The 24034-nt window shown below is 33.4% G+C and overlaps 4 protein-coding genes across 6 annotated transcripts; 2 read left to right on the top strand and 2 right to left on the bottom strand.

Moving 5' to 3' along the window:
- The first annotated feature begins 1025 nt into the window (after positions 1-1025).
- LOC144570635 (las1-like family protein) lies at positions 1026-6364 on the top strand. Of its 2 annotated transcripts, none has more exons than XM_078320445.1 (10): positions 1026-1102; positions 1385-1530; positions 1627-1718; positions 1809-1880; positions 2257-2363; positions 2450-2505; positions 2773-2923; positions 3355-3417; positions 3707-4009; positions 5393-6364. In XM_078320445.1, the coding sequence occupies exons 2-10, from the start codon at positions 1390-1392 to the stop codon at positions 6244-6246; spliced, it is 1839 nt and encodes a 612-aa protein (XP_078176571.1). In that variant the 5' UTR covers positions 1026-1102; positions 1385-1389; the 3' UTR covers positions 6247-6364. The 2 variants fall into 2 exon arrangements, with proteins under 2 accessions (XP_078176571.1, XP_078176570.1); XM_078320444.1 differs by lacking the exon at positions 1026-1102 and adding an exon at positions 1112-1246.
- A 1370-nt stretch (positions 6365-7734) lies between these two features.
- LOC144567440 (uncharacterized) lies at positions 7735-11030 on the bottom strand. The gene is made up of 12 exons (XM_078317579.1): positions 10889-11030; positions 10699-10773; positions 10532-10611; positions 10181-10342; positions 9842-10057; positions 9670-9741; positions 9403-9567; positions 8839-8981; positions 8603-8754; positions 8343-8434; positions 8106-8242; positions 7735-7843 (listed from the first exon to the last, which is right to left on the bottom strand). The coding sequence occupies exons 1-12, from the start codon at positions 11028-11030 to the stop codon at positions 7735-7737; spliced, it is 1545 nt and encodes a 514-aa protein (XP_078173705.1).
- Positions 11031-19308: 8278 nt separating this feature from the next.
- Positions 19309-22962, bottom strand: HMGB6 (high-mobility group box 6). Of its 2 annotated transcripts, none has more exons than XM_078320420.1 (8): positions 22745-22962; positions 22575-22657; positions 22428-22473; positions 22227-22337; positions 22090-22147; positions 21945-21989; positions 21717-21848; positions 19309-21508 (listed from the first exon to the last, which is right to left on the bottom strand). In XM_078320420.1, exons 1-8 carry the CDS (start codon positions 22837-22839, stop codon positions 21422-21424), a joined length of 657 nt encoding a protein of 218 aa, XP_078176546.1. In that variant the 5' UTR covers positions 22840-22962; the 3' UTR covers positions 19309-21421. The 2 variants fall into 2 exon arrangements, with proteins under 2 accessions (XP_078176546.1, XP_078176547.1); XM_078320421.1 differs by having other exon boundaries at positions 19309-21505.
- On the top strand, positions 19367-21082 carry LOC144570332 (uncharacterized). The gene has a single exon (XM_078320419.1). It carries the CDS (start codon positions 19367-19369, stop codon positions 20942-20944), a length of 1578 nt encoding a protein of 525 aa, XP_078176545.1. The 3' UTR covers positions 20945-21082.
- Positions 22963-24034: the final 1072 nt, after the last annotated feature.

Genomic DNA, 24034 nt, shown 5'->3' with positions numbered 1-24034 from the left:
AAATTAAGAAAATTCAAAATTAAAATGAAATAAAATTTTATGGGGGCAAAGAGAGAGATTGATACCTATAGCCTCATTCATTGTCATATCAGAAGACAAACTTGACAAAATTACCATTTAATAAGATTAATTCCAGCCTTTGCATAAATAATGCTTGACCAGAAAAAAAATAAAACAATGATAAACAAATTATGAACTTAATTACTGTTCTTAAACCAAAAACAAAAAGTTGTTGACGGCTCAAAAAATATGTTTTTGGTTGCATTAAAGTATCCCTAGATTCCTTTCATTTCCCTCAGATTCAACCCTATAACAATCAAAATATAATTAATGTACTATTTGATTTTATTAAATATTAATAAAAATGTGACAAATCAAGCAAGGTTAACATGATAAATATCATGTCTTACTTGATGGCAACCTTTATTTCGTCATAGGTAGCAGCCTTCTCGAGACTGACGGTAAGGTCCACCACCCAATAAGGGGTATTGGAGCAAATCTCATTTTTATTTTGTTATGATATAACGGTATGCGGTCGTCGGACGAATATGACACTGTCAAGCGATTAATTATAAATAATCGGAAATAATTGGACATAATAAAAAATAATTGACAGATTAATCATAAATATCCATGACGGTTTGAACACCGCCAACGACTTGTGAAAGTTCAGCGCCCTAAAACAGATTTTGCTATTTATTTATTTTGTTTTGCTTAAAAAAAATTGTTTCCATGATTAAAAAAAAATCGAGTAATGTGATTTGAGAACTGTGTTAAATTATAAGATCGGAACAAACTTTTTGGTAAATAGTTTAACAGAGAAGTTTTAGCATCATACAGCGCAAGAGGTATAGAAATAAGCAGCACTGCATATGGTTGGTGCGCTTCATGAAGCTAAAAACACTCTGTTAATATCTTGACCCGAAGCTAAAAAAGAGACGACTTTGGTTGGTTCCTCTTTTCTCGAATGAACCGGGTTCGAATTCGATCGGTTCGTGCTTGTAAGGTAAGGGTTTAGGGTTTTTGTTTCCGATTCGGTGGTTCTCTTTAGAATTCTTCTCCTTTTCGTCTTCTCCGACTGGACTACTACTCCTCCTTCAAGGTGATCTCTCTTTCCTCTTATAATTTGTTTTTTTTTATGCTCAAGCTATAAACCCTAGTCGATGGCATGGGTGGTAAATCACAAGAATTAGCTGCCCATCTCTCCCAAGGGAACCCTAGAAGTTAGAATTTGATGGCATCTAAAGTAAGCCAGGGGAAGATTGAGGGAACTTAATTTATTACTGGTCAATGAATTATTCTGATTCATTTAAACAATTTGATCATAAAATTCAATTGAAATTCAACTCTATTGAAATCATTTCAACTGTTGTCAAAAATTTAGTTTCAATGGAGGAAGTGATAGGAGCTGAGAGGGAGCTCTCAGCGGGGCACAAACTGGTACCATGGTCGAGCTGGGACCAGTGGAATTTTGTCAGAGAGAACATCTTCTCTTCTTCCTCTGAATCTGTTTCAGCCACACTCCAACGGGCAATATATATTTTTTAATCTCTCTCTCTCTCTCTCTCGGTATAATACAATGGTATTGTAATATATATGAGTTTAATTCTGTTAATTTTGTTTCAGATATCGGCATGGCGGAGTCGGGGCTGTTTACCTATTCCAATTGATGTCACTGCGGCATTTGTTGAGATCCAACAACAAGACCCTTTCTTTAGGTATCAATCAATTTGATTTAATTTGGTGTCTTTGTGTACTTGAAATGTTAAATTAGTTGAATTTATCTTTTAAATTCTTTGGTTATTTAGGAAGGAAACAGCAGATAGTGTCTCAGTCTCTGAAGAGATGCTGTCAATGCTATATAGCATGGCAATAATGAGGTGAGAACAGTAATTTAATTGCATCAATAATTAAAATTTTCTTTCTATTTTTATTTGGATGCGTGACGGGTTCAACAGATATTTATTTATATGGAGTGTAACGAGTGTTATATTAATTTGAAGAAATAATTTATAAGAACAATTTTTTAATGAAATGATTGGTGGTTAGAGATCATGTGAAAGCTATTATCATAAAGTGTATTTCTTTATGTAACATACACGCAAGATGAAAGATTTCAGTTTTTTCCTTTAATTTTTTTATTATTACCAAAAATTATACTATTGGGTCCCCTCATAAAATGAAAAATTGCAGAACACCTATTTACAACAACTAATGATTGTAAGCTTGTTACTCCTTTTCTTGTCACTTTATAAGGCTTGTGAATGGTTTTATGGAGAATGCTCATAAGAAAACAGGCCGTTCAATATCAGAACTAGCTGAAGCTGTTCATATACCAAGAGTACTTGTTGATATACGTCATGGTTAGTATTTAGTAGAGCTCTCTAATATATTTTTGATTCTCTTTCATGATATCTTAATATTCATTTCAACATGTGTTTTGTTGTAGAAAGTTCTCACAGAGACCTCCCTTCACTGCAGCTTGTTCGTGCTGCAAGTGTCAAGGTTTTTTCTTTTCCTTGGCTTCACTTGAACTCAATATTAGAATAATAGGCTTAATTCAACGTTCCTTTGTCGTCAATTTAGTATAACTCGTGCATTTTGGTGGCTATCATGAAATAAAAAGATATGTTATTTGCAAATACTACAGGGTGTTCTATGGAAAACGCTGCACAAATTTTTGACTTGGTTAAAGTTGAAGTTAATTCTAGTGCGACTGGTAAAGAAACCGTATGTTACTAATATCATTTTTTTTACTGGTTTGTATTTCAGGCTATTGATTGGTTGAAGGCTAATTACTGGGAGCCCCAGAAAAATGCAATACCTGATGTTTTTGTGGAAATAAGGTCTAAAGTGCGTGCAATGTTGTATTATATCAAGACTGAGGAAACAAAGGCAACACATAAAGAAACCAAAGTGAAACGTAAGTGTCATGATTCCTTTTATATAAAATTGAATTATGAAGTTGGATAGTGATTCCTAAGTAGACAGGAAATTTCTTGGATAATGAATTATAAAATTGAACAGACCTTTGCTATGAGAAACCATAAGCAGCAAAACCAACTTGCGCTAAACCCGAACTGGACCCAACTTTTTTTCAAGGGAAAAGTAATAGCCATTAGAATTAATTTATTTATATAGTTATATATGTTATCCTAAAATTTCTCTAGATAAAAAGCAACTGTAAACCTGCTACAACCTGACTGGAAGCTATATAATCCGGCATTAACCCGAAGCTCAACTCAATTGAAATAAAATATCACTGATCTTACCTTTTGTGGCATCTAAGCTAAATTTTTTACTTTTGACCCTAGTAGCATAAAATTATTTTGTAAAGATTTCCAACCTTTTCAGGTGTAAGGAAGCCTGTTCTGCTTGGATGCAACAAACTTTCTCAGCAGATAGTTGGAAAATCAAGTCAGTCTTATCTATTCTATAATTTTACTCATTGATTCTTTCGGTGCTATCAACTAGTAGTTTTTACTTCATAGTATTTTAATATGGTGTGAAGCCCACCATCAGGTGCGGTACTGAGTCATACCCATTAGATAAGGTTGTGATCGAGTTCCAATGTATTTATTTCTGGGGTGGTTCTAAACAGAAACCTTATTTTTAAATCATCAAATTTCACATGAGACGTGATATTGAAAAAGTGTTCATGATAAGAGCTTATATTCACAATAGTAACTACAATTAGCAAATTCAGATGCAGGTTTTGAGAGGTTAATCTCTAAAGCAGTGAAAGCTATCTCTAAACTCTACTTGGAATATCCGTCAGAAGTCGTCTCTGTGTTGCTAGAGTTTTTACAATTGGATGATCCTGATTTCTCTCACTCACCTGACGAGGAACACTTGGAAAATTACGATAGTGATGGGTTGAAAACCCTCTTTATCTCATTTAATGACATGAAGACTATCATTACTAAGCTCTCAAATAAGGAGCCAAGATTAGTACTTAGCATGATTAAAGCCATAGTTGAAATGATCGAGGCCAGGCAAAGTTTGAAAGGTACTGTCTTTCCTGTGAAGTTTCAATAGCTAGCTGTCTGATTAATTTGTTTCTCTGCAAACCCTTTGAACCTTGCTAGGTAGTGTCTAGTATTTATACAATTTCAAATGATCTTCATATTAAAATGTACTTGCGGATCAAATTTTACATTTTTTTAGAATATTTTTACTACTTTTTTAGATGGGTAGAAAATCACTTGATTTGAAAATTCTGGACCATCCAAAAGCAGTGGCTTTCTACCTATCTAAAAAAATAATAAAAAAAAATCTAAAAAATGTAAAATTTGGTCTTGAAGGGCATTTTCATGGGTAGATCATGTTTAATGGTTTGGATTGTTTGTTTGAACTATGAAAATAGAAATATGTATCCATAGCACGGGTTCCATAATATGCATATTACCATAGCCTCACTCTGTTGTCAATTCATTAGTCCTTTATGTGTAAATTTATTGTTAAAGCAATTTTTAGGATATTATTGAAAATTGAAATGCATTTCTTTTTATTTAATAAAAAGAACAACTTTTTTTTTTTGGCTGGCATTGTTTGCAGAGTGAGGCTATGGTAATATGCATATTACACAACGGCCTGTGCTATGAACTCATATTTCCGTTTTCAAAGTTCAAACAATCAATCTCAACCGTTCAACATGATCTTCATATGGGAATGTACTTGAAGACTAAATTTAATATTTTTTAGAATTTTTTTAGATAGGTAGAAAAATCACTTGATTTTAAAATTCTGGACCATCCAAAAGCATCGATTTTCTACCTAAAAAATAGTAAAAAAATTCTAAAAATATAAAATTTTGTCTACGAGTACATTTTGATATGAAGATTATGTTTAACGGTTTAGATCGGCTGTTTGAACTTTAAAAATAGAGATATGGATCCATAGCACCGGTCAATCCATAATATGCATATTATCACAGCCTCACTCTCTTGTTTTCAATTTGAATTCTGACTTCAGACATTATTACAATTCAATCAGCAGTGACATATCTGCACATCCTTTTAAATTATTCTCTGAAGTTCTTAGCAAACCAGACCTAGAAAGATCTTTTGAGTATTTTTTTTTTTAGTAAAGCTGGGGTGAGCTTCAGCTCACTATGGAAGTTAGTGTGCTTAACCACAAAAACTGTTGGATTGGCTTCAGATTATCAATTCTAGTCGTTGATCTTGATCTACTTCACAAACCATACATTTATGTTCCCATTGTACAACATTGTAATTTCCTTTTTGTTGATCAAGAGGTCGAATTTTTTTTTTTTTTTTCTTTTTTTACACTAAGCTCCTGATTCTCCTCCATTGGTGATTTTAAGCTCACCCCATCTTTACTCGAAATATATTTTTCAATCTTGCAAGTTGCACTGACTCTAATTTTGTAGTTGAATGCAGCCACACTGAGAAATCCAAGCCTCTATGTGAGTCGTCACTTACCAGTAAATTGAGTTCCCTCTTTCTATGGCTCGTGACTACTCTCAAGTTGCTTCAAGAGACTGGGAACATGAGTATTGCAAGTGATGCCGCGCTTGCCTCTTCAGACAAAAACTCAGTACCTGTATTCTCCGTTTCAAAGCTGCTTGAGAAATGTTTGAGTTTAACAATTTTCGGTGATAAAAACATTGTTAACTCAGCACTTTTACTAGTTGATATGGTAGGAGTTCACACTGTGAAAGATAAGTTGAACAAGCTTCTCTTTCTAGGCTCACAAACTGGGTTCACAGGAGATATTGCTCTCTCTAGCCACAAAACCATGCCTTCAAAACATGATAATTCAATAAAAAAGGCAACTGAGAAATTTGAGTATTTAAAACTTAAGAAAAATAGTGATCAAGGTGATTACAATGCATGGAGTGTTGCCAAGTCATGGACCCCGTGTCCGATCGGTATGATTCCTTGTTCGTTTAGTTCAACTGCTGTACTTCCTTCACTTTATTCAGGTCCTGTCACTGCAGTATTAGATGTTAAAGAGACTACAAAAGGAAATGTGGTTTCTTTGAATAATGAGAACAATAAGAGGAATAAAACTCAGTGTGCTGATGAGCCTGTGGAGCATGGGATGTCTCTGAAAAAACCTAGACAATCATTGAATTGCTGGGAAGTGGAGTTACTGGAAGTGAAACATCCGATGAAAGGTATGTTGCTTATTGATGGCACATGGAAGAATGTCAGGGAAGATGAGTTGAGTTTGTTACAGTCTGGTATTAGAACTTTCGAAAGATCAGATGCTGTACAATAATAAAAAAAAAAATTAGTGTTGCCATATTTATTGATGAAATAGTGTTTTTGAAGGCTGTATCAGCAGTTTTGGATAGTAGTTAATTATCTTTTTACTTTGTATTTTATTACCATTCGTACCTCCGGGTATTATTTGTGACAATGATAGTATATTATTTGTATCAGCAGTTTTGGGGACGTTTTGCAAAAAGACACCACAGTTCTCATACTTGTAATAAAGACCTTAAAATGGGTTTAAATTCATTTATGCATTAAGAAAAAGGCAAATTAGAGCAATAGTCTTAAGTCAAATATTTACGGAACAAGAACTGCTTCAACTACCGCAACTTGGTGGTTAATTGTGAATATAAAACTGTGTTGTTTTCAAACTTAGGTGTTAATTGTGTATTTAGTGCATGGGTTTTTAAAATCTAATCCATACTTAATTAAATAAGATTGAAATTAGTTATTTTTTCAAATTGAGTTAGTCGGATTGTAGGATTTCTTTCCATCTATTCTTGTGCTTTTTTTGTTTAATTTGTGATTTTGTTGTGCTAGACTTGAAAAAGTGAAAGAGCATATTACAATACAATACAAGCAATAAGTTCAGAATTAGTGTGTATATTGAAGGCATGACAGCTTTATGTTTGATATGTACAATACAATAAGATTTAAATGAATGTACCATGGTATTTTTGTTTGATATCATGATAAAAATTATGAGTTTTAAGGATCGTGTGTGTAGCCTGAAACCTTATAATTTTGAGATGGTAATGTGACCAAGTTTTGAGAAAAATCATTTATTTGACGTGTGCTTTTTTTGCATATCAAATCAAATCAGAAGAATGAATGCCATACAATTTCAGATTTAAACAATAGCAAATTCTATTTCAGATTTACACAAAAGTCCACTAGAAATTTTTTATCAAAAAAAAATTACTTTTGATCACCCAAAAAGTATTTGGTTATACAAGCTTTGTACATGTTAAAAGAAAAGATAAAATTTTAGTATATTCATCCATCAAAATGGGATACAAGTGTTATATATGACCCAATTAGTTATTGGTTTATATTCCCGTCGTATGAATTGCATCGAGCTAACAACTCAGCTTCTTCAGGAGACAGCTTGAGTTTGCCGGTTGTCAAGTAGTGGCGCCTTGACTGACGAGATCTGCATTTCAGTAAAAAGGTACTGTAAATACAAGCTTGTAAATGGTTGGTCTGGCAGCAAAAAATTATCCCTGTACTAAAGTAAACTTAGAGGCAGAAATGTTTTAACAAATAAAAAGATGATAACAACAATTTTACCTTCGAGTTCGAGATGAGCCCCATAATTCATTCTGAGACAGCCGAGAGAACTCTAACTTAGAGATCTGGCTTGTCGAAGAGATATATTCGTGAAATGAGGGGCCTCTTAGTGATAAAGACAGATTTCGAGGGACTATAGGCAAAACAGCATTGTACAAGGAGGACTCTTGTTGTTGCTGCCTACTCCTCAGCTTGTTTGGAGCTAAACCTCCATGCAAAATTTCTTCTCTTGAAAAACTGCTAAGCTGCATATCATAACTCGAAAAGTCATCTGGTTCATCGCTCGGTGCAAGTGATTGATACAACATGTCCTGTAAGATATAACTAAATTTAGTTTTCACATGGAAACCATTTTCAACATTCAAACCTAATTTATACTTTCTAGTTCAAAAATGTCATATAAAGATGGCACAAATTGACCGACTCATTGAACTTACATATATTAAAGGGCTGCAACCTGTGACCAAAAGATCCATCTCAGAAATTAGATCTGCCATCTTACTATCACTTGCCATGCAGTCCTTTAATTCTTCATCCCTATTTCTCAGGCTGTTCCAAGTTTTCTCAACTGACCTCATTGGCATTGAAGAAGAACCCTTTTGGCACCAAAACTGGAGAAGCATGATCGTTCTGCGAATATCACTTGAACAATAATCGATTGCATGCTTCAATAAAGGTACGGGAATTCCAACTTTCTCCAATGCACATATCTGTAGCAAAAAAAGAACAAACAGTTAGATTCATCTTAAAAATATTCTGCAGAATCTTGATAGATCTCTTTCAATGAAACAAAGAAGCATAAATTAATACTTTCTGCACATGTAGTAGGAGCTCCTCAGATGATGGTCGGTTGAACTCCAAATCCAATCGACTCAAACAACGTGGCAATACAGGCTTCTTGTCTTCAATCATAAGTTGTCAACATCCAACAAACAGAATATTACATCAATAACAAAATAACTAATGGGAAGGGCATTGATGGTATATATTTTAGACCCCCCACCCCCACCCCCACCCCCAAAGCAAAAAAGGGTAATAAAAAGGATAACACGCGCGTTTGAAGAACTTACTGTTGCTGGTTAGTACAATGGGCCATTTGGTGGAAACAGCCAGTTGACATATAGCGGAAATGAAACCGCGATCTTCCTTAAATACTGTGTCGACATCCTCAAAAAGGACTAATGTTTTATTCACAGCAACTTGCTTAACTGTTCCATTATTCCTGAATAGTCAGTAGGGACATGATTGCATAATTAAGACTAACATTAATTTCCTTCATTTAATTTAAAAGAGTGTCCAAATTTACCATTTGCCAAGACCATGTGATTCAGTCGCCTCCCCAAACTTTTGCTTTATATGCGTCCCATTTCTCAAGTCAGATGAATTTACCTCAACAATATTGAAGCCCTGCTCTTTTGCACAAGCATAAATTGCAGCTGATTTGCCACTCTGTATAAAAGAGGAAACAGTAAGTAACACTATAAAGGAACCTGAAATATAACATTGTAAAAATTAAAAAGGAAAATGCTGCAAAAATGAACATTAAGAAATTGCCCCTATAAAAGGTAAGAATCTTAGATTTAAAAATTTGTTGTATATAACTAAACTGAAACGGTATGAAACAAGGGTATTGTTGTCAATATCACAATCCAGCCACTTCAACTATCTGACATGACATTATTGTATAATCCAGAAATCCTATTTCTATTGTGACAAAAAATTGAGTAACTATGATACTGACACAGTAATCTGTTAGCTTACTGCAAACTATAAGCATTATTTAACCATGTTTTCTGTAAGCACGAATTGAAAATTTGAAATCCATTCCATGTAAATCCTAGTTAAACACAAAAAAGGAAAGAAAATGTACCCCAACTGGTCCAGTAATTAAAAGTGCATTATTTGACCAACTACTGCAACTATCCTCTGAGATTTCTTCAGTGGTTTTACAGTTTTTGATGCTTTTACGGCCGCTCTCATTCCAGCCCTTGAGCCATTCGCTGAGGAAGATCACAGCCTCACTGTTCCCACATACCTATATATATATATTGAAGGTTGGAAAATCAGAATTAAACATTTGCAAGAATAGTAGAAAAATAAAATAGGATAACCAAAATAAAGGGTTGTAACTTAAAACCTGAGATGCATTCTCAGGGCGGTATTTGTCAGTCCACAACGAAGAATCAGAATCTCCCTTAAAGCTGCAAATCTATTAATTAGGAAGTATATGGCATATCAGTGTAACTTAAAACGGGCCAATTTGCTTTGATTTCTGCCAAGTTAATAAGAGATAAATTATTGAAACTTACTGCATCTAATTCTGAAGATAACTGAATGTTAGGAGTTGCTATTGCATCAACTGAAAACCGAGCAAGACGCGTTTCTTTAGATAGACCAGATTCCAAAGTCAAAGGTTTCACTGTACCCTCAAAAAATGAGCATGAGGTTTCTAGAGGAAGATGACTCTTATCAAGAGAAGGTGCCTCTTTGAAGGTCCAACGGCCCCAATTCAGTAGATCATCACACTGCGAAAACATTGTGCAATATATATATCACATGTATGGCCATAACTACAATACATTGATAGTACATAATTTCCTTGAAGGAAATTGTTCACCTGAAAACAATAAAAGAAAATGGAAATGTACCTTAGGAGGAGAATCATGAACATGAATAGGGGGACAACAAGAAATAGAACTCTTATCCTTGGGTTTCAAATATTCTGGAGTAGCCTCAGCTGCTATTTTGTTTCGCATACGGTTTGCAAAAAATGGATGCATCTGCTTTCCTGCTGACAACTTGGAGTTTTCCTGATACAAATAACAAAAGAAAGGATTTTAATTTCCTGATCATATTAGGAGGCAGAATTTGGTATGGGTTGATATGGTACTCCTTGCTTCAAGATCACATATATATGTAACCTAGAAAGAATATGTTTCCATGCAAAATACTAAGCATAAAAAAATATAACTGATTGCAAAAGAATGGGGTTCACTTGCCTCAGCAGCCCTCTTTGCTTCTGACCTAAGGTCAATGGTCACTTCTTTCTGGCTATCTAAACTTGGTCCTTCAATACCTTCTGTACAACAAATGAAAAACATATTTCAACCTATTTGAATAGTGTCACATCTATATTGACTTCTTTTTGCAGCTGGTATATCCTTACCAGATTTAGAGACTAGCACCTTACATCGCTTTCTACTTGGAACTTCCTTAACAGTACATCTTCTTTGTCTTTTCGCTGTGCATGAAAGAGAAGTATTATTTAAGTGCATGAAATCTAAGAACTTGCTTCATGTCCTAGTAAACAAAGCATAATAAATTCACTAATTTAGAGGGATATAAGATAAACAAACCTAGTGGAACTGCATCATCTTTGCTTGGTGTAGAAACTTCTGCTTTGGAATTGCGCCTTCCCTTGCGCTTCTTGGGGCTTTCCGCTGCCATTTCTTTCGCATTCTCTCCGTTCAGTTTGGGAATGCCAAAGCAAAGCTTCATTTGCACGCTTCTCCAAAGAAGGACCTTCAGGTGAGATGTAAGTTTGAAGATCCTTCACCTTCTTTTGTCAATGCTAATAGTAGTTGATGCCTTGCAGCGACTTGCACCAATATGGGGCTTCAAATTAAAAGCCCTTTACGTATCTACCAAAAAATTAATTAGAAACCAAAATTTTATAATATGAATGTGTATTTTGACTTCAAAATTACACAAGTACAAATGAGATATATTTATAACAACATAAATATTTAAAAAGAGAAACCTATATATGATACTTCCTAAAATACATTATACTAAATACTAAATTATTCTAAATTAAGCCTAATTAAAATATATGATGAGACATTCTCAATTTTACCACAATCCAGCCACTTCAACTGCCAAAATCATATTTATAGGGTGGTGGAAGATGGAGTTGGAATAGGAAAGTAAGAGTGAGGCTACGGTACTCTATGCATAACGCATATTGGTCTACACTATGAATCAATATCTCTATTTTCAATATGAACCGTTTAACATCTATATGAAAATGTACTTGTAGATCAAATTTTACATTTTTTAGAAAAAAATTTACTATTTTTTAGATAGGTAAAAAAAATCATTTTACATTTTCATATAAAAATTGTGTTAAACGTTTTATATCGATTGTTTGGGTTTTGAAAATAGAGATATTGAAATGGTTCATATCGCGTCATATGGACCAATATGCACTATGCATAGTACCATAGCACTTGATACATAATTAGCACATCAAATGCCGGGTATATATTTACTTGTTTACTGCTTTTGACTAATCCTAATTCAATACAGTTGTTAAAATGTTGTTCTGCATTGTGTTATTTCGGTAAGGAACCAAGGATTAAAACAGAGCATTTTTAGCTTCATGTAGCGCACGGATTGTAGAATGAAACAGGCATTGTATATGGTTCATGTGCTGCATAAAACCAAAACTGCTCTGCTAAAATCTTTACTTGTGTCATTTTTTGGTAGGTTAGTGTTTGAAAGGAAAGTAAGGTAAATAGGGATGATCAACATGCTTAGTTATTCCGGTACATTCGAGCTTTCTAATAAGACATAGAGCATTGTTCTCTGTTACTAAGTACAGAATTTTGTTTACCTTCTAGGGACAGAGAAAGGACAAAAAAACCGTAATTTATATTCACAAGAAATAAAAAAATATATATATTAAAAATAAGAAAGGTCACTCCAGAATTTTAAAGTAAGAAGACAACCTCATAATTTGAAGTCCATGTGAGACGTCAAATAATCATGCAACTTAAGCTAAAATATATATATAAGTGGAAAACAAAATTTCTAAATATGGAACTCCAAATAAGACAAGTAATCGGAAAAGATAAAAATAAATCTAAAGTGAAACTTCAAATCCTACGATGACTAACGCAACTTTTTTTTTTTTATTTTTAAGTTCCGTCGCTATCTACTATCTTCCTCCAGCACGTCAAATAAAATTTCTAGTTATATCAATGGGGTATATTTGTAATAACTTGACATAATTTTAAATGAAGGTATATTTGAAACTAGTTATGGTTTAGGGTTCACAACAACAAAGTAGGCATTATTCGTGAGGAAAAAAACGTATTTATGACGGTAGACCGTCGTGAAAACTACCGTTACGAATAGAAAAAACACATTTATGTCGGTATACCGTCGCGAATAATCACTTTTTACTCTTGTGAATAAACGTTTATGTCGACTTCAATTACATATTTTTGTAGGCCCTTATTTGAGTGGCTCATTACCGCACGCAGGACCGAGTTATGTCAATCAGGTATTTTGGAAATAATTACTTGACAGAATATTAATTGAAGGCCTACATGTTGAAATGGTTTACATGAAGGGCCTATGTTAGGGTTTAGGAACTGCATATATGTGTTGACTTAAATTGTATGTTCATTTTTCACAAAATGCGTTTAATACTCCACTCACAGAATGCGTTTAACAGTTTTGTTAATTAGTCAGGTATATTTGAAACATCTTGAAGGTATATTTGCATTAAATTATATTTTTTTTTATGTAGGGATTGGAGTCACCTGTAAGGCCTCACTGGGATGTGCCAATTAACACCGTTGATGTGGTCACACCACCACCAATGCCTACCCAATTTGATGACTCACAATCATTCTCACATCTGTTTGAGATGTCGTACCAGCAGCCCTCCGATATTGAAATTATGCCCCTGGCGGATGCGGATGTTGAGGATCAGGTGCCCGTTACGGATCCGACTTCCGAGTAGTACAACCGTGAACAAAGTCTACAAAAGACGTCCTATTAGAAAGGTTAAGAAACCAGACAAATATTCACCAAATTAGGTTTGGACTTGTTATATGTTTGTGTGATGTCAATTCAAGCTTTTATTCGGCACCTGATGGCTTCTATATATTTATGGATATAATCAGACTTCTACTGTTGCTTCTATATATGTTTATGTTATTTTTATATGTACTTCAAACTATTAGACTTGTATTTTAGAATTGTTTATTTATGACTTTATCCGACTATATGTATGAAAAAAAAGTAGAAATAATATAGACATCAACGTGTATGAAGAAAAATAGAAGTGTTATTTGTGCTTATAAGAGCCACAAGATATATTTGGAAAGAATATATATATATATATATATATATATATATATATATATGAGGGTTCAAATGCCTCCATTTTTTTGTACCTCCATCATGTCTCTATTTTTAAAAACTTAAATAACTCAAAGTTTAAAACTTAAACGTCAAAATAAAACCATTAGATGTGATCTATGTTATTTTCTCTATGTGTCCATAAAAAATTATCACAATTTGATTTTTCTTTTATGTGAATCAATAAGTTAAAAAATCAACGCCTAAAAATTATCCACATTAGTATACATTTTTACAAGCAAAAAAAAGTTGAAATGCCATAATTTTTTACACGTGCATAGATAAAATGATGTAGATCACATCTAACGGTTTTATTTTGAATTTTAAGATTTAAATTTTGAGTTATTAAAGTTTTTAAAAATGGAGGCATTTGAACCCTCCTCTATATATATATATTAATCAAAGAAGATCTCTAGGACTATAGGGGTATAATTATACTCCAAGGCGATTTATGTTTCTAATTTTGAGTTTTGTTAAAATGGTTCTAATTAAGGCTAGAGAAAGTATATGGAGAGGAATCCAAAATAGAGGGAGATGTACGAAATTTCATGCATAGGGAAGCAAAAAAGCAACAGCACAAATAATCACTAATAACTAATTATAAGATCGGAATATTTCTCTAATTGGCGATCGAGATTAAAAATTTGATCACATATCATCTTTAAGAAGCAGATAAAGATAAAAAAAGTATAGTTCAGGGGTATGATATGAGCCGAAATTTTTATTCATAAGAAAATGGAATAAAACAAATTAAAATAAGAAATGATGTAGGTAAAATTAAAAAATGGGAAGGCAGCTAGGTTTTATGGCGTCCCGCAGAAACACCATGTCATATTTTCAAATTAGAAGAAATAAAAAATTTAAAAATATATATATATAGTGAAACGTTGTAAGTCATTCTAACCTGAAAACCGAAAAAAAATATGTGGACCGCCATTACCCATCTCAACCAAGAAACATAAAAAAAAAAAAAGCCATAAAAAATATTATAAATGGAACGCCATAAGCCATCCTGACCAACAGAAAGAAAAAAAAAAAAAAAAAAAAAAAAAAAAAAAAAAAAAAAGTGGGACGCCATGGTATACAATGACCACTAACGTACGTAGCTCATAAAAGATGCAAAGACATCGTCTCTCATCTCATTTTTTCCTTCGCATTTCTAAAAATTTTCCGATTGGGATGGTCGAAGGCGTCCCAGATCGATAGTATTTTTTTTTCATTTTTTTCATTTTTTTTCATGACGCGGGACACCGTGAGTCGTTACTGTCTTCTCATTTTTAAATTGTTCACACAATAGTTACTATTTTTAATTATTATTTTTTTTCATTTTTCTGTGAATAAATATTTCAGTGATATGATTCTCACATTTGTATTTTTGTCTAATTTGGAGTTTCACTTTTGAATTTTTTTTTTCATATTTTTTGGATTTTGTTCTCATTTGAAGTCCCACTTGTATTTTTTTAATTTTTGACGTGAGTTGCGTTATTATTTGGCTTCCCACAGAGACTCCGAATCATGAAGTTGCCTTATTATTTTTAAAATTTCATAGTGACCTTTCTTATTTTTAATATATATTTTTATTTCTTATGAATAAAAATTACGGGATAAAAAAGAATGTAAAGTTGAGCAATGAAGGAAACCAAAAGGCAAAAGGTATGCAAAATTCGCATCTCCTGAGATATCTCAAATTTTGAGTTGGGAAAATCCAGGCCGTTCAATTCCTTTCTGCACAAATCTCAAAGCAACAATAATAGTGCTTGATTTAAATTTACAAAAAAAATATGCCAAAAATTTATGGCAAATCACGGCACTGAAAAACAACAGAAAAAGAAGGGTTCGGAACATGCTATTTTTTTCTTAGATTTAACAATGTTCATTGAAAATAAGAAATAAAATAAAATAATATGATTATATGAGGAAAGGAGAAAGCAGAGCGTGCCTTATTTCCACAATGCACGGAACAAAAGGGTTCGGAATTGAAGGGGACCTACGCAGCTACGCTGTAGTTGATTTAGCGCGTAACCACCACTAAGAAACCCAAGTAATGTCTCCATTCACGTACATTTTTCTACGACTATCTACTGGATCTGACCTGGCTGAGTTTTATAGGCTGTTACAAAACTTATTATCAATCTGTGTAACTCCCCGTTACCACACTTGGCTGATGAATGTAACCGTAGAGGCGTAGACTATCATTTCGTTGGCACCAGCTCACAAGGTGCTTGTGAATTCGCAATCATCAAATATACCGTGTTTTCAACCTTACATTTCAAATAATAAGCTTGTTTATAATGTATTTTTTTCGCTGTTATTTATGCCATTAATTGCATTAATAGTTGGTGTACTGGTGTTATATATAGATTTCATCTATCCGTTCTAGATATATTAAACTTAGGATTTTTAATGAATATCCATAATATTATCTTCAAAAAAACAAAAAGATTCACATGGATGGATTCATGGATATGTATATGGAATTATCAATCTAATTTTGTTTATTAAATAATTATTGAATCCACATAAAAAACTAGCATTTAATTTAGTGACCAAGGTAATACTTTCTGTATAAATGGTTGCATGTTCGAAATTCAGATACAATCTCTTGTAAATATCAATATATATAACTAAGAGCTTGATCCTTTACTTTTAAATATATATATATATATAGGGTCTGTCTAAATTGCTGCTGGCAGCATTTCAGCAGAGGTGCTGCCGGGGCTATATTTAGCCGTGTGATGTCCAAACAACAAATCCAAACCGTTAGATGTTTAATCTATATTATAACCTACTTGGAGACCAAATTTTACATTTTTTGGAATTTTTTTACTATATATTAAGCTGGTTTGAAAACCGCTGATTTCAGTAAATTTCTGCAGCATTGAAATCAGCGGTTTTCAAACCAGCTTAATATATAGTAAAAAAATTCCAAAAAATGTAAAATTTTGTCTCCAAGTAGATTATAATATAGATTAAACATCTAACGGTTTAGATTTGTTGTTTGAACAACAAAAAATAGAAAAAACAGTGGCAGCACCGCCGGCAGAAATGCTGCCGGCAGCAAATTAGCCACAGCCTATATATATATATATATATAGAGAGAGAGAGAGAGAGAGAGAGAGGGGTAGGCTAATAAACAATCGATTGTTCCTAGCCTCCCGTGCAACCAAGTCATTTTCCGATTTTTAAAGTCCAAATGATCGATCCAAGCCGTTAGATGTGATCTCTATATTAAAATGTGCTAGGAGACCAAATTTTACATTTTTTGGAATTTTTTTACTATTTATTAAGCCACTTTGAAAATCGCTGATCCAACGGTGGCTTAACCAAACAGTAAAATCAGAAGCTACCGTTGGATCAGCGATTTTCAAAGTGGCTTAATAAATAGTAAAAAAATTCTAAAAAATGTAAAATTTGGTCTCCTAGCACATTTTAATATGGAGATCACATCTAACGGTTTGGATCGATCATTTGGACTTTAAAAATTGAAAAACGACTTGGTTGCACGGGAGGCTAGGAACAATCGATTGTTTATTAGCCTACCTCTATATATATATATATATATATATATATAGAGAGAGAGAGAGAGAGAGAGAGAGAGAGATGGGCTATGGTGCATTGCAATGCATGGAGGGGTTTGTGCATTGGACCATAAATATAAAATTCAAAATCCAAATGGCCGATCCAAACCGTTCATCTTATTCTCCATATTAATATGTGATTGGAGACCAAATTTTACATTTTTCTGAATTTGTTTACTATTTATTAAGTATTTTACAAAATTGTTGATCCAACGGTGGCTTAACAAAATAGTAAAATCAGCAGCTACCGTTGGATCAACAATTTTGTAAAATACTTAATAAATAGTAAAAAAATTCAGAAAAATTTAAAATTTGGTCTCCAAGCACATATTAATATGGAGAACAAGATGAATGATTTGGATTTGTCAGTTGGATTTTGAATTTTAGATTTATGGTCCAATGCACAAACCCCTCCATGCATTGCGATGCACCATAGCTCATCTCTCTCTCTCTCTCTATATATATATAAAATGCACCCTCCCTTTTGTGCTCCTAAGGTGCACCCTCCCCTCGTATCTTTATTTTTAAAGTTTAAATAGTCAATTCAATCCTTCCAACGTGTTTTTCATATTAAAATGTGCTTAGAGACCAAATTTTACATTTTTTAGAAAATTTTTACTATTTTTCAAAAAATTTTGATTGAACTAAACAATAATAAAAAATTTAGCAAAGTGATGATTTAAAAAAATTCTGAAAAAATAGTAAAAAAATTCCAAAAAATGTAAAATTTGATCTCCAAGCACATTTTAATATGAAGAACATGTTCGAATCAACTATTTAAACTTTGAAAATGAAGATATGAGGGGAGGGTGCACGTTAGGAACACAAAAGGAGGGTACATTTTAACCCTCCTCTATATATATATATATATTGAATCCGCATGTTGATCCTAAAAGAGGATTTACATAATTTATTAAATTCGCATTTAAATCTTGTAGAATCTAGATTCATATTTATTCGGATATCTTAGATAAATATAATCTTCGCATTTTGTTACTATGGTAAATATAATCTTACATTCATATTGAAATATGGAGTTCTTTAAATAATTGTCTCCAAGCTAGCAGCACAATTTTGTGACAGCTAAGGGATTTTTTTCTTTAATAGAACCAAATTTAATATTTTTAATGAAACAAGTATCATTAATTTTTCTTTAAATAATTATCTCTATTGCTCCACCGATCCGGTAGATTAGTGGAGTCATTTTATGACCTATACAATCTGATTACAAAAATCAATAGCAAATGCGTTTTTGTCTCCATTGATTATGTGGATCAGTAGAGCTGTTTTTTATAAAAATCAAATCAATATTACTTGTTCTATTAAAATATTTAAAATTGGTTCTATTTTAAAAAAAAAATCCCGCTAAGGTGTCCATAATTGGGCATTCGGATAATATAAAATTACCAAAATTTGATGATTATACATGTACTTTACACCTAAGGAATCTGATGCTCCTGATTAAATTTCCTATCTTTATCTCTGTCGTTCTTAAAAAAAAAAAAAAGATGAAAGAGCGAGCGTAAGGGGGCCAAAAAGCGAAAAGCTGTCATGCCTTTTAATACACACACTAATTCTGAACTTGCGGCTTGTATTGTATTGTATTCTCTTCTTTCGCTTTTTCAAATCTAGCACAACAAAATCATAAATAAAAAAAATAAAAAATAAAAAAAGAAAGTGTAGAAGCAATCCTACAAGAAATTTCAAGAAAAACCCATGCAAATACATCTTTTACGACATATTAAAATTTGAATGTGCAAATATTACAGTGCACATTAATATTCATTTTAGACATTTTTTTCTAACGATATTTTTCATTTTTGGTCATGTAAACATGCAGCATCAAAGCATTTGATTTTCAAACGAAAAACATTAAATTGTTTTGATTCAAACAACATAGACGCTCCCACATATAAACACTTTTTTACAATTCTCGTGAAGCAGGAGCCTTGAACAAATAAATAACCTTTCTTACAAAATGTAAAAAGTTTGAACAAGAACCCTATAAATAGCCTCAATCCACTACGTCAAACCATCATAGTTTCAAAAAAGCAACAACCTTCTCTCTCTCTCTCATCCTTTCTTCCCTAAAACCATCCAAGAATGAATATCAATACACTTTCTCTCTCTATGCTTCTTCTCTCTCTGCTCTCAGGAGCAATGGCAGAGTGTTCTGCCACTGACAGAGCAGCACTTTTAGGCTTCAAAGCCAACATTGTCAGAGACACCACCGGCATTCTCTCTTCATGGGTCGGTACCAACTGCTGTGATGGGTGGGAAGGTGTCGACTGTAACCCTGAAACCGGTAGGGTTACAAGTTTACAGCTAGAAAGGCGTGGCGTCATGAAAGGAACACTTTCGGCTTCCTTGGGCAACCTGAGATTCTTGCAAGTGCTCGTCATAAGTGGCACGAAACAAATTACTGGTACCGTACCAGATAGCTTCTCAAATTTGGTACACCTCACACAATTGTACCTCGAAGATAACATGTTAGAAGGTATGATTCCTTCAAATTTGGGTCAATTAAGGTCTCTGAAGGCATTTTCACTAAATGGAAATTATTTCACTGGACAATTGCCATCTGAAATTGGGTTTATTTCTGAACTGGTACAGATCAACCTTGGAAGCAATCGGTTGGTCGGTACAGTACCTGCAACATATAGAAACCTTACTAATTTGCAAGCTCTTGATCTAAGTAATAATCAATTTTCGGGTGGTATACCTTCATTTTTGGGGAAACTTCAGAATCTCACTTTGTTAGACCTCTCAAGGAACCAGTTCACTGGAGAAATACCAGTTTCTATTTGGGGCTTGTCCAATCTTTTGGATTTATCTCTTTGTAATAATAAGCTTGTCGGTCGGGTGCCATCAGAAATTGGAAATCTTAGGTCTCTCAGTTCCCTCTCTTTAAGTGGTAATTTGCTCGCTGGTACGATTCCTGATTCTATTGTCAAATTACAGAAGCTCTGGTATTTGAATCTCTCAAACAATGCATTCATGGGTCTCCCCAATGGCATTGAAAATGGGTTACCTTCTCTTTTATCCATTGATTTATCATATAACAAATTTCAATTGGGAAATATACCAAGTTGGATTACAAACAGAGAGATGAGAGATGTACATTTAGCCAGTTGTGGAATCAAGGGCACACTTCCAGCTTTCTCAAAGCCAGAAACATTAAATTCACTGAACCTCTCCAGTAATTTGTTAACTGGAGATATCAATTGGTTTTTGACAAACATGACATATTTGGTCTCTCTTGATCTTTCAAAGAATAAGATCACGGGTGTCATCCCTGAGTTTGGCAAACAACCGAGTTTGAATTTAAAATGGCTTGATTTATCTAACAATGGTATCAAAGGGCAAATACCAAGCTCAATTACAAATCTGGCAACCCTAAAAATGTTGGCACTTTCAAGGAATCAAATCAAAGGGGCCATACCAGCTAGCATGGGCCAGATGACAAGCCTGGGTTGGCTTGATTTGGCCCATAACCAGCTAATTGGCAGAATACCAGTAACATTTGGAGGGCTATCAAAATTAAGGCATGTTGATTTTAGAGGTAATAAGCTTTGTGGGGAGATACCTCAAAAGAGACCATTTAATGTATTCAAGGCAGTTGCTTATGCACATAATTTGTGTTTGTGTGGAAAACCTTTGCCACCTTGTAAGAGGTTTTAAAGGGCTAGTTTGAAAGACCAAAAAGTCAACAAGGGGCTGACTGAAAAATAGAAGAATAGTACTACAAAAATGTAACGTGTTATTTGTAATGGTTTTTTATGGAAGTACTATTTATCTTGATTTAAATTTATCATGAAATAGAATTTGCTATTGTTTAAATCTTAAATTGTCTGGCATTCATTCTTCTGATTTTTCTCAAACCTGGTCACATGACCAACTCAAAATTATAAGCTTTCAGGCTAACACGCAAGATCCATAAAACTGATAAATTTTATCATGATATCAAACAAAAATACCATGGTACATTCATGGTTCCAGATTAACAGTAACGCTACTCCAAATTCAAACACAAACAAGGCTTTAAATTTCAATTCAAGCCCAAATACCACCAACCCTAACAACTACCACAATTTACAATTACAAATAAAAGTCTCCACTATGACAAGAAAACACCTAGTTAGTAATAAAACTTATCAATCAATCTTCATTCTCTTGTTCCTTGTCAGGAGCAGCCTCTTCTTTGTCAGATACAGCCTCATCTTCTTTGTCAGATGCCACCTTCTCCTAAAATAACAAACACATAATTATTAAAAGTTGACAAGAAAATAAATAATCATCAGTACAGCCTCTAAAGCTAGCATTAATACTAGTACAGATCCAGTACTGGTACAATACCAGTGGTATGCTATCTCAAGAGTACTATGCATATTAAACAGTTTAATTATATTCAAGACTGTTTTTTTGAGGGTATATATTGAAGAATGTTACATACATCCTCTGCATCTTCTCCATTTTGCTCATCATTTGCATCTTCCCCTTCATTTTCTACATCATTTTCTTCCTCCGCTGCCTTCTCATACTCTGCTTTCAGTTCTGCTGCCTTTTCAATATAAGGCTTCTTTTCCTGTTTAGTGCAGAAAAGACCAAAATTAAATCAATTTTATAATTTTTCACAAGTATGCAAAAGTTACTTTAAAATTATGTAATGTTGTAAACTCACTTCTTCAGTCATTGATTTCCACTTCTCACCACCTTCCTTTGCAACCTTCAGTGGAAAATACAAGTGTTAATATTACAAAATCCTCTTAATTTATTTGTTTATTAAGAAAAAGATAAAGGGGCAATCTGGAAAAAAAATCTCTTACCAAAGCAACCTTTTTGTTATCAGGATTAGCTTCCTTGAATTCCTTTCTAAAATCATCCCTGTATAGCAAAATATGTCATTAGCAAAGAAAAATTATTTAATATTACTTAATTATTTCTTCAGATCTGAAGTTATTACATGAATACAAAGAAAGCAGTTGGGGGACGTTTTCTCTTGCTGGAATCTTTGGATTTCTTTGCTTTCTTGCCACTGCTTTCCTTTTTCTCACTGGATGGAGAAGACCTTTTCCTACAAAAAGAAACAAAAAAATTCAATAAAAAAACTCAAGTAATTGTGAAGAACAATATAAAGAAAACAAATCAAGTAAAATGTTGTTACTTTTCTGGTTTCTTGGCCTCGACCACCTTCTCCACAACTTGCGACTCTAAATTCAAGAAAATCAAGAAGCAATATAAACTTAGCATCAGATCTAGCATAAATCAGATGAAATGCGAAAATATCCAAAGCTAAAATTGAGAAAATTACCCAAACTCTGCCTAATCTTGGAATCCAGACTGCAACTGTGCATGTCGATCAAAACCACAGGCACATCTTTATTGCACGCTTCACTGTGACATTAACACAAACGCCTTATAATCAATCACTAAGAACCAGTATAATCTGATTAGGGGAACAAAATTGAAAAAGAAAAGAACCATTTAGTAAAGGCACTGCCGTCTCTCGCGCGCTTAAGCGTCTCCGCCTCAACTCTCTTGCGAGGCTTGGGTGGATTCGACTTAGCCCCAGCCATGGATTCAACCAAAGAATGAAAGAGGTTCAAAAGAAGCTGGTTCTGAAATTTTTCGAAGAAGAAGGTATACAAGTAAAAACCTTGAATTGCAAAGCGGTGGGTTTTAATAGAATTTGGGAACAAAGAGCGGCGCTCAAATTTTTCGATGAAAATTTCTATCTGGCGCTTCACCGCTTGCTTTTTTCAATCTTATTACTCTGTAACTCTTTTTCTGTATATTTAGATATAGCGGGTTAATTTCAAGGCAATTGTTTCTGAGAATCTTGTGGGTCCCACTTATCGATAGGACTGCTACAGAGTCTGTATATAATGAGGAATTATCTTTTGCGAAATGTTAAGAGAGCGATCCGGAGCGGAGAGGTCGGGAAATTCTGATCGTTGATCTGGTGTGAATGGATGTTGAGGATTTCCGGAAAGGAAACAGAGGGAGCGGGAAATGAAAAGAGAAGCGCGCGGAATTTAGGCTCTCTTTGGGATGGTTTTTTGCGTTGAGATACAAAACGGGAAAAGGCCCCACTAAATATTTTCTCAAAATTGAGGGTCATATGCTCATATATGTCTTTTCTTATTCTGGGCTGGGCTAACAATAATTTAAAGCCTGTATTACATTTCTCTTTTGCGATGGTAGCCCAAATACATATCTAGAAACATTTTCTCAAATATAATATTTTTTCCCAATTAGTTATTATTTTAAGATGAATTCTTCTTCCCATTTATTAAATGAAGAAGATACCTTATATTTGGTTTATCATTCTCTTCCTTTGTTAATTTAATTCAATTCAAAGAGGTAGCACGCACGCGTGGCTATTTTTTATTCTAGTATTCTGAATTTATTTTTTTTGTTGCTGGTGTAAACAGAATCAAGCAATTATAAAAAATATGAAACAAAATTAAATCTTGTTGGTCATCCAGAAATCAAGCAATACAAAATAAATAAATAAATCAGAATACTCAAATGTATTAATATAATTGCCACTAGGCAAAACAAAATAATTATGTACAGAAAAATAGTTTATGTACAGGGTGCCTCTGACAAGTAATGCTCTACTGTCTTTATTACCAACAAAAAAAAATACAAAAAAAAAAATCATAAGAATTGAATAATATAGCTAATCTGCAATACGAACTCTATATATTGCAGTGATGGAACCATGTTCTAGGCCTTATAAAATTTGAAATTTTGAATCTCTAAACT

This window comes from Carex rostrata, chromosome 2 (assembly GCF_964058835.1).
Source record: "Carex rostrata chromosome 2, lpCarRost1.2, whole genome shotgun sequence".
Lineage (NCBI taxonomy): Eukaryota > Viridiplantae > Streptophyta > Magnoliopsida > Poales > Cyperaceae > Carex > Carex rostrata.
This window is presented reverse-complemented; position numbering and strand designations above follow the sequence as displayed.

Bases quoted from the DNA above. Each gene is read 5' to 3' on its own strand.
- HMGB6 (XM_078320420.1), bottom strand. From the start codon at position 22,839: ATGGCTGGGGCTAAGTCGAATCCACCCAAGCCTCGCAAGAGAGTTGAG. The intron at 22,658-22,744 runs GTTCTTTTCTTT...TTAATGTCACAG, and splicing joins GGCAGTGCCTTTACTAAATG to TGAAGCGTGCAATAAAGATG. The intron at 22,338-22,427 runs GTAACAACATTT...TTCTTTTTGTAG, and splicing joins GAGGCCAAGAAACCAGAAAA to GAAAAGGTCTTCTCCATCCA.
- LOC144570635 (XM_078320445.1), top strand. From the start codon at position 1,390: ATGGAGGAAGTGATAGGAGCTGAGAGGGAGCTCTCAGCGGGGCACAAA. The intron at 1,881-2,256 runs GTGAGAACAGTA...TCACTTTATAAG, and splicing joins TATAGCATGGCAATAATGAG to GCTTGTGAATGGTTTTATGG. The intron at 2,506-2,772 runs GTTTTTTCTTTT...TTTGTATTTCAG, and splicing joins TTCGTGCTGCAAGTGTCAAG to GCTATTGATTGGTTGAAGGC.
- LOC144570332 (XM_078320419.1), top strand. From the start codon at position 19,367: ATGAATATCAATACACTTTCTCTCTCTATGCTTCTTCTCTCTCTGCTC.
- LOC144567440 (XM_078317579.1), bottom strand. From the start codon at position 11,030: ATGAAGCTTTGCTTTGGCATTCCCAAACTGAACGGAGAGAATGCGAAA. The intron at 10,774-10,888 runs GTTTGTTTATCT...TTTCATGCACAG, and splicing joins AGATGATGCAGTTCCACTAG to CGAAAAGACAAAGAAGATGT. The intron at 10,343-10,531 runs GCAAGTGAACCC...TATTTGTATCAG, and splicing joins AAGCAAAGAGGGCTGCTGAG to GAAAACTCCAAGTTGTCAGC.